The sequence below is a fragment of the Leptonychotes weddellii genome, chromosome 6, assembly GCF_054177405.1.
Source record: "Leptonychotes weddellii isolate Sample4059 chromosome 6, ASM5417740v2, whole genome shotgun sequence".
NCBI lineage: Eukaryota > Metazoa > Chordata > Mammalia > Carnivora > Phocidae > Leptonychotes > Leptonychotes weddellii.
The window spans coordinates 136,678,573-136,688,098 of NC_138374.1; the positions used below are offsets into that span (position 1 = coordinate 136,678,573).

General features: G+C 56.8%; 1 protein-coding gene across 1 annotated transcript; it reads right to left on the reverse strand.

Moving 5' to 3' along the window:
- Nucleotides 1-3,812: 3,812 nt before the first annotated feature.
- Nucleotides 3,813-9,018, reverse strand: SEMA4A (semaphorin 4A). The gene is made up of 5 exons (XM_081825445.1): nt 7,746-9,018; nt 6,079-6,197; nt 5,834-5,991; nt 5,452-5,552; nt 3,813-5,097 (listed from the first exon to the last, which is right to left on the reverse strand). The coding sequence occupies exons 1-5, from the start codon at nt 7,885-7,887 to the stop codon at nt 4,505-4,507; spliced, it is 1,113 nt and encodes a 370-aa protein (XP_081681571.1). The 5' UTR covers nt 7,888-9,018; the 3' UTR covers nt 3,813-4,504.
- Between the last annotated feature and the right edge of the window lie 508 nt (nt 9,019-9,526).

Below are 9,526 nucleotides of genomic sequence, written 5' to 3' on the forward strand. Positions count from 1 at the left end.
AATTCGGGCAGAAGCCACGCCTTCGTGGGCCTCGTCATGCCCTCAGTTCTACGGCGCGTGCGTGTCCTTTCTCGGTTCTCAGGAGCCAAGTCACCTGGGCCTTCTTTTTTTTTAAAGATTTTATTTATTTATTTGAGAGAGAGAGAATGAGAGAGAGCACACGAGAGGGGGGAGGGTCAGAGGGAGAAGCAGACTCCCTGCCGAGCAGAGAGCCTGATGCGGGACTCGATCCAGGGACTCCAGGATCATGACCTGAGCTGAAGGCAGTCGCTTAACCAACTGAGCCACCCAGGCGCCCCACCTGGGCCTTCTTGAGGATCCCGTTGTAAATGGGTTACCTTGTGTTTCGGGTCTATTGGAAATCTAACTTCCAATCTAATCTGTAATTTTTGCGTAACTTTTCTCGTCTATGGTGCCAAACAGGCCAATGTGCAGCAGGAAGGACTGAGGTTAGACAACCGATTTTGAGGTTTGAGAACTCAAAAAATTGCAGGAATAGGGGCCATCCTGGAGGTGGAGTGAGTGACATTAGGGTCTCGTCCGGCTCTGAAACTACCTATATTTGGATTTAAAAGGAGAGGAAGAGCTCTTTAAATGAGCGACTGGAAAGCCTGGGGTGGAGAGTCGGTTCATTTCAAATGAGGTATTTCCACAACTCAACAACAAAAGACAAACAACCCATTTAAAAATGGACAAAGGACTTGAATAGACATTCTTTTCCTTGCGTCAGTTCATTGGTAAGTCCCCTCTTCCGTTTGCACAGACCAAGTATCTGGGGGCATCCTTGCACGCTTTCCGTTTCTCGCCCATCACATGCAGCCGGTCATCAGACACCATGGGCTTCATCTCAAAAATGTGGCCGGAGCTTGGCCACTTCCCACCACCTCCACACTGCCTGCCTGGCCCCAGCCACCACTCTCACCTGGGTGACTCCAGAAGCTACCTCACCGGTTTCTTTGCTTCCACTCTTGCTTCTGCTATGTTCTAATCAGAAGACAGCAGCCAGGGTGACGCTTTTAAATTCTAGGTCAGATCATGTCCCCTCATCTGTTAGAAATGCTCCAGCAGTTCCCCATTTATTCGGAGTAAAAGCCAATATCTACAATGGCAAAGGCCTACAGGGTCCTACAATCTCCCCCCGACCCTGCACACCCAGTATCTTTCTCCCTTCATCTACTACTCTCACTCCTGCCTCAGGGCCTTTGCACTGGCTTCTTATGTCTGGAAGTTTTCCTGCAGGCATCCACATAGCCTGTACTTTCTTTCATTTACTCCATTGTTTCGTTGTTCAAACTTCACCTTATCAATGAGACCTACTCTGAATCTCCTACTTAAAACTGCAGACACTCCTTCCACTCAACCTTCTTTCTGCAACTCAATTTTTTCCTTTCCAGCACATCACCATCTAATGCACCCTACTTGTTTGACTTACTTCTGTCATCTGTCTCCCACACTAGGATGTATGCTCTATGACCACAAGAACTGTGTCTGCTTTGTTCATTAGTGTGCCATCGGTGCCTGACAGTGCCTGTCACATAGGAGGTGCTCAGTAAATATTTGAATGAATGAAAGGATTTCAGCATTGAGAGTATTATCCAGGCACACAGAAGCCCAATGAAGCAGCAGCAGTGTATAAAAGGGATTATAGTGAGGTGTACATAGGGCACTGACTGTGTGATAGGTTTGAGAAGAATCCAGAGGGGATGATGTCCCAGGTGGAAGAAACAGCATGCCTCAAGGAACCTCACTGTTAGTTCCGTTAGGCAGGTTGTCTGTTCATCTCTGTGTCACCAAGGCCTGAAATGATGCTGGGCACTCAGTAAAGGTTTCCAGAAAACAGTACAAGGTGCTCAGCCTTGGTGAGCATGTGGTGCAAGATGTGTATGGAGCGACTAGAGGAAAGGCACACTGTCCCAGGAGGTTATTCCGGAGTTCTTTACTCTGGAGTGAATGAAAAGCCATTTCAAGTTTTTTTTTTCTTAAAATTTGTTTATTTATTTGAGAGAGGGAAAGGGAGAGCACGTGTGTGCACGAGCAGGGGGAGGGGCAGAGGGAGAGGAAGAGAAAGAACCTCAAGCAGACCCCCTGCAGAGCACGGACCCAGGGCTCCATCTCACGACCCTGAGATCATGACCTGAGCTGAAATCAAGAGTGGGACGCTCAACCAACTGAGCCACCCAGGCTCCCCTAGCCACTTCAAATTTTAGGCAGACATTTTTTTTTAGTAAGTTCCTCTTGACCCAGGCCAGAGAATGGAGTCTGGATGCGAGTGGCAGAAAGGTGGATGAGACAGGTTAGGGGTCGGCTCTGGTTGCCTTGGTGAGGTGGTCAGGACCTGGTGGGACTGCAGAGGTTCTGAGGAATTCCCGGACAAGCGAGGAGGAGGAGGAGATGGGGTGGGGACCCAGCCAATGGAGTGGAGGGGTGGGAGAGAGGAAGTGCTGGGTGAGCCCCAAGCCTCCACGTTGCAGTGTGATTAGCTAGCATAGGGGAACATGGGAGAGAGAGCAGGTTTGGAGGGGATGATAAATTGAATTTGGGACATGTTGCATTAGAGATGTCTGTGGTGTGTCCAAGTGGAGGTAAGCAGTAGCTAGAAGGGCAGGCAATGCACTGTCCCCCACAAGACCTCTTCAGCAGTGTTCACCGTAGCCAGGAAGTGCGACAACTTGAGTGTCCCCCAGCATGTGAACAGGTGAAGAAGCTGCGGAACGTACCTACAACGGCAGAGTGTTCAGCCCCCAACAAGGAAGGAAGTCCGCCAACATGGATGAACCTTGAGGATGTTACGGGAGTGAAAAAAGCCAGTTGCCGAAGGCCAAATACTGTGTGATTCCGCTTACATGAAGTACACATTGTTTGCTTTGTGCCATGTTAAAAATAAAAACATTTTTTAAAAAGAAGAAGCCCCAGAGGGCGCCTGGGTGGCTCAGATGGTTGGGCGTCTGCCTTCGGCTCAGGTCATGATCTCGGGGTCCTGGGATCGAGTCCCGCATCGGGCTCCCTGCTCCTTGGGAGCCTGCTTCTCCCTCTGCCTCTCTCTCTCTCTCTCTGTCTCTCATGAATAAATAAATAAAATCTTAAAAAAAAATTAAAAAAAAAAAAGAAGAAGCCCCAGAGAAAGAGAGTTATGGGAATACAGTGGCCAAGTGTGAAGGTGGCACAGAGATCAAGGCCCGGTGGGGCTTATGGGTAGCTTCAGAGAGTCGTTTTTGCAGAGAGGTAGGGGAGAAAGCCAGAGCACAGGGCATCCAAGGGGGCGAGGGCCTCTCTGTGGGAGCCATGGGCAGGCAGCCAGAAAGGACCCCCTCTGGGTGTTGGTAAGAACGGGGAAAGAGAGCCAGTGGGGGGGGGGCGGGGTGCAGCGTTATCCTTTCTTTGGACCCTGCAGAGAACACCCAGCGCAGGGGCTGGTGGGAGAGGGGGATGGTAGGGTGAGGGCAATGCTGGGGTCTCTGCGGAGAGGAGCCTCTGGGAAGCCTCCACACAGGGGTGTGCACAGAGCGCAGCTCGTCAGATCGTCAGATCGGGGGGAAGGGGGTGGCCAGGCTGGGGGTGGCTGTACGGTCTGGTTGCTCCGTAAATTCAGTCCACCAAGAGGGGAGCGGGGACCGTGGGGCCAGCAGCTGCGGGGAGCGGCGATGGATGAGGAAAGCACTGCGGAGTTGGTTCTGGGCGGGCAGGTGGCAGGGCAGGTGGTTTGCCCTTGGAGGCAGCTGGGCCCCACAAACCTGGAACTCCTCCCCGCTGAGGCCCTCCGCCCCGCGGTCCTCTGCTGCAGCATTCGGCTCCCACAGAAACCGCACCAGTCGTGAGCTTTGTCTTTTTAATAAAAAATAAACTGTCTGTGACAAGCGGTCTTCTGAATCCCAAAATAAAGGAAAGGGGAGAGGAGGGGGCTGAAGAGGTCAGCCAGAGGAGAGGCGGGAACAAGGCTCAGATTACCCCTGTTCCTCAAGCACAGCAGGGGGTCACAGTCTGCCCCAACTGAAACAAGAAGGAAGGTGGTCACTTGCCGGGAGTCAGCGGTGCTCAGCGGACAAGGGGGCAGGACGGGGCAGCTCCCTGCAGGGCCCTGGGACAGTGGAGCCTTGGTGTCCGTGGGGGTGGCTGCTGCCCCCGGCGGGGGGGGGTCTCCAGGGACGGCGGGCAGTGGCGTGCCCACTCGTGTATACCTTGGGCTTCATTACCACAGGGGCCTGGAGCAGTCTCGTGTTTTAGGGGCTCCTGGAGCAGTATGTTTCTGGAGGGATCCACTCTAGGTCTTCTTGTTTGGTCCAGGCCTGGGACGGCCCGTTGGAGGGCCCATGTGCGCAGTGGAGGGGAGGCCCACGGGGGGTCAGGCTGCTGGGTCCAGCCCCGCTGAGGGCCACCAGTGACAAGGTGGGAAGGTGGTGTTCTGTGTCGTCCCCCCCCCCGCCCTCAGGGCTGCGCTGCTCCAGGTCCCCCAGCAGCGCGGCGGGCGCCTGTCCTATTCTACGCGGCGGCAGCCTGCGCCCAGAGTCTACGCCACCTCGGTGCCCAGGTGGTTATTGTCAGCGTCCACATCGCTGGCAGACGGCCTGCGTTCCTTGGGAAGCTGGAGGTGCTGCTCCCGGCTCAGGGGGGCCTTCTCCCCCGGGGGCAGGGTCCCACAGCCCTGCACCTTGCCCCGGGCTCGGAGAGCCCCCACTGGGGAGGCGAGGAGGATGAGGAGGGCTCCTGAAAGCACTAAGGCCAGGAGCACAGTGACTGTGAGGAAGTGGGGCCAGTAGGACCGCTGGGCAGCCAGGGCGGCCCCGCCACCAACCCTGGTCAGTGGGGCCTCCACACGCTCCCGGGGAATGCCCCCCAGCTCGGGGTCCAGGGCCAGGGGCTGATCCTGGCTGTGCACCCAGTAGGACACCACAGGGTACGAGAAGCCATTCTCCATGGCCCAGCACTGGTACAGACCCCCCACCCCACCCTGCAGCAGCAGCACCAGGGAGCCGTTGAAGACCGCCGAAGAGGCTTCTGGGAGCTTGGCCGTGCCCCGACTCCAGTGGTAGGAGGCCAGGGCCGAGAGGTGGGGGCAGGGGAGCTCCAGGATGGAGTTGGGGACAGCCAGGACTTCTTTAACTGTAGATGAAGGAAGGAGACGGCTAAGGGAGGGGAGCAGGAGGGCAGGGAAGCTCTGCCGACATTTGGACCCTGACTCCCCGCTTCCACCTCCCAGTTCAGCTCCCAAACTCAGCTCTGCTCCCTCGTCTATCTCCAGTCTGGATCCCAGACCCTCAGTCCATCTGACTCCGACTCTTGACACCAAAACAGACTTCAGCTTCAATCCTGGGTCCCAGCTCGGAATTCCTATCCTCCCTCCCGATGCCAGGACTCAAATCCGCCCCAGGTCTGGGTGTTCAGCTCTCAAGCCGGGCAGGTTCTGGGGGAACACCAACCTGAGCCTTCCCCCCCACCCCCTGGTTCCACACTCACTGATTTGGGGGCGGCTTTGAGGATGGAGGCTCCTGCCTACGGGGCCAGTGGCGCATGCCCACCCTGGATTCCCTTGTTTCGTGTCCTGTCTCCAGGACTTCCTGAGAAGGCAGGGAAAGCAAACCTCAGGCCTTGAAACAGACCAAAGCAGGAAGAGGAGGGAGGAAGGGGGGCAGGGTGGGACAGAGAAGAGGGCAGGTAAACCCAGGCCGGCTGGAGCAGCTTCAAGACTGCAACCCCGTCCCAGGAGGAGCCTCTGCCATAGGAGGGAGGTCCTGGGAGGGGCTGTGCCAGTCGCCCCTGGAGAGAGGAAGAACCCCACATGCTGGGTAAGAAGGTCCCGCTGGGCCAGCCTCCACCGCTGTCCAGGACCGGCACTTACGGGATGGGGTTGGGCAGGAGACGGCAGGTTCCAGACTCGGGGTCCCAGGCACAGTGGGGGTCCCGGGCTAGGACACAGTCCACACAGCTCCCATAGACGCTGCAGTTGGCTCGGGGAACCCTCCAGATGCCCCCTGAGAAGCCCGCAAACACTGCACCCTGAAAAAGAGAGGGAGAGTGACCTCTGCACACCCAGTAAGGACCCAGCACCCAAGCCCCCCGCCTGGGCAGAAGGCCCCTTGCCACCTGTTCAGGGGCCAGCAGCAGGTTGCGGACAGGTTCGGGATCAGGGAACAGCTGGATCTCCTCCACCAGATGAGCACTGCCGTCCCCACTGACCACAGCCTTGTGGAGGGCGCCTGTGGCTGTGGAGAGACAGGGAGCACGGACTCAGGCTGGTCAGGCTGCTCCCCTCTATGCTGTGGGGCTGACGGGAACGCTGTTATAAACGGCTCGGAACCCCTGGCCTCTCTGTCTTTCCTTTGCAAGAACCCAACCCACTCCTCCACGGACTTGGGGCAGCGGACAGCTGAGCGCTTCTGCAGAAACCCCATCGGCAGCCACCCTCACCTCCACCAGGTGTCCCTCCAAGGACTTCAGGGAGGTCTGCGCTGACCGCCCTGTTAAAAATTGCCACCTCCCCGGCTGGCATTCGGATCCACCCTTCCTCAAAATCAGTTTCTAGTCTCATAACACACTAAGTCCTTGGCTCATGTGGTACGTTCGTTGTTTGTCTGCATGCATTCCACAAGCACCGAGCTTTTGTCTGTTGCTCTCTGCTGGGACCCAGTATGTGCGCAGCGGATACAGTGGCTGGGAACGTGTCCTGGAAGGATGGGCGCACCTGTAGCTTTCTCCCATGGAAGCTCAAGGTCATCCACCCCCATCAGGCCCTCCATACACACGCCCGGCAATCTTGCACATTCCCCTGCTGACTCTCGCTCCTTCTTTACACACTGACTTTTGAATCCACCCCTTTCTCCTCACACCTTCCCCTTTTCTACACCTCGTTCCCAGCCCAAGACCCCGTGTCCTCCTCCTGGACCATCACAAAAGACTGCCCGTAAAAGCTGCCTCTGCTTCCTGCCGGACACCCACCCAGCCTTACCTTCTTCTATTCCTTCGCCCCATCCCAGCAGGGGGCTGGCCCCCACCCACGTCCTGGACTCCAGCTTCTGCTCCCTCTGCAATTCACCTGCCAGTTACCCCCTGGCTTGCCCATTTCTTCACCGTCTGCCTCCCTCCTAGAGCCTGAGGACCTTTCCATCTTTAAAAACAAAAGCATGGGGGCGCCTGGGTGGCTCAGTCGTTAAGTGTCTGCCTTCAGCTCAGGCCATGATCCCAGCGTCCGGGGATGGAGCCCCACATCGGGCTCCCGGCTCCACGGGAAGCCTGCTTCTCCCTCTCCCACTCCCCCTGCTTGTGTTCCCTCTCTCACTGTGTCTCTCTCTGTCAAATAAATAAATAAAATCTTAAAAAAAAAAACCATGCTGGTGGGACCCCCCTTCCTCCAGTCACCCCCTCCCCACTTGCCCTTCACAGCCAACTTCCTGAAGGAGAGGCCCTGCCCTCGCTGCTCCCAGCCGCCCGACACCTGGCCGCTCTTCACGGCTCTAATGTGGCCCTAACGTGGCTTCTCTGGGAGACAAACAGCTCCCGCTAAGGCCAGCAAAGCCCTCTGTGTTCCTGTGTCCGTCGCCCTCTCCAGACTCAAAGCTCAGAAAGGATGGAGACTGCATTGTTGGGTAACCCCACCATATTTTAGAGCCTAGCAGGGCGCCAGGCACATAGTAGGTGCTCAGGAAGCATTTGCGGAATGAAAGCAGGAGTGAACGAACTCCAAGGTTTCCCTCCGCAACCTGAGTTGCGGTCCCTGCTTGGTCGCTGCGGGACGTCTGGAGCCCTTTACTCACCGGTGCCCAGGTAGAGGACCAGATGGCTCTGCCCATCGACGCCCTGGGCTGTCTCCACCGCAAGCCTCGTGTACTCCACACCAGACTTCACCAGCAGGGGTGTCCCCACCACCTGCTCATCCATCAGGAAATGGTCCTTCATGAAGGTCAAGGCTTTGTCAGAGGAGGGGCCCACGGAGCACTAAAGGGGGAAGGAGGCGCATCGGATCAGCGCTCTCCCTCCTGCAAGCTCACCGTTGCCCCCCCCCGCCCCCGCTGGGCCTCCCTCAAGGCAGTCCTCCTCTCAGGAGGCGATGGACGCTCTGGGGCTGCCTGGCTTGGCATTCCAGGCTCTGCACACAGTGCCGCGTATCACCGGCTTGCTGTGCAGAGGAAATGCACGGATATGTGGAAAGTGACATGAAGTAAGAACTCAACAAATGTTAGCTGTTGTCCTTCTCCCGTCCTTGACTCCTTCCCCATGGGTGCCTGGCAGCCGGCGGGAAGTAGCATGAGGGATGATGCACTCATGTCAGCAGCCCCAGGCTTGCACTGCATGAGTCCGGGTGCCCAATAAATGGTTGCCGAGCCAGTCACTGAATGACGTCACAGAAAGGGATGGTGTCGCATGAACCTGCTCCACAAGTCTGGTGGAGCCCCTTCTCCATTCGGGGCCTCCTTTTCCTCACCCATAAAATGGGGAGGGGGCGGTGGACAGGGGGTGGGCTGGCTGTTCTCTGAAGGCCCTGCCCACACCAGCGTGCCGAGCGCTGTGTCCTGATCTCAGTCGGGATCCTTGTCCTCCACACCCCAGGGCGCTCTCTCAGGGCCAGCCCCACTCCGTCACCTGCCACTGTGTCCTCAGACAAGTTACTCCCCTCTGTGAGCTTCCATTTCCTTATCTGCAATGTGAGGTAATAACATCTGTATTTCATTCTGATGCCAGAATGAGCACATGCACCTACTCTCACTTCCTCCCCCCCCGAAAAGGGGGGGACAAGGGGGAAGCAAAGACAGCCACAGGGTGAAAGCTGAAAAGCAAATGAACAAATATGGTAAAAGACTGAGCAGGAAAAAAAAAAGAAAAGAATCTTCTTAAGCCAGCCCCTGGGTAGCCAAAATGATCTGATTTACAAGGCAGAATTCCTAAAGGTCCTGAATGAGCTGCGGGCCAGCTCTGGAAGTGGGAAGGGCGGGGCTGCGTCAGGAGAGCCTCTGAAAGTCTGTGCACCTGGCAGGCTGGGCTCCCGCACCCCTGCGCGGCCCTGCGGGCCTCGGCCCAGGACTGGAGGCTCCTTCTCCAGAGACGGGAAAGCAGAGGGTCTCTGGGTGAGGGCAGCAGGCAGGGGTGAAGGCGGAGAGGCGCAGTGCATTTGGGGACGCGTCCCCCCGGCCCCCTGGTGCCAGCAGCCAGGCCGTCTCCCTCCAAGCACAAGGCTGGAAGAGGCCTCCAGAAAACCGAGTGCAGGTCATAGGTAAGCCCTGACAATGTTGATACCAGTGGTCCCCAAGAAAACCGCCCAGCCAGGCCATCTTCCGTGAGCAACAAGGGGCCCACCCTGACGAGTCACATCCAGGGGCGAAGCTTCCAGAGAGCTTCACGGTCCCCACTCCTATGCGAGCAGAGAGCCCAGGGCCACCAGGCGTGTGAGTTAAAACATGAACACGAAAGAGACCAAAGCAAATCAATGGAAAAAACAAACAAAAAGCTAAATAATGCAGAGAAAAGAGACCCTCACAGTGAAGTATTACAGCTGTCTTACGAGAGCTGAGCGAAGACCATGTGCCCGTGAAACCAGACC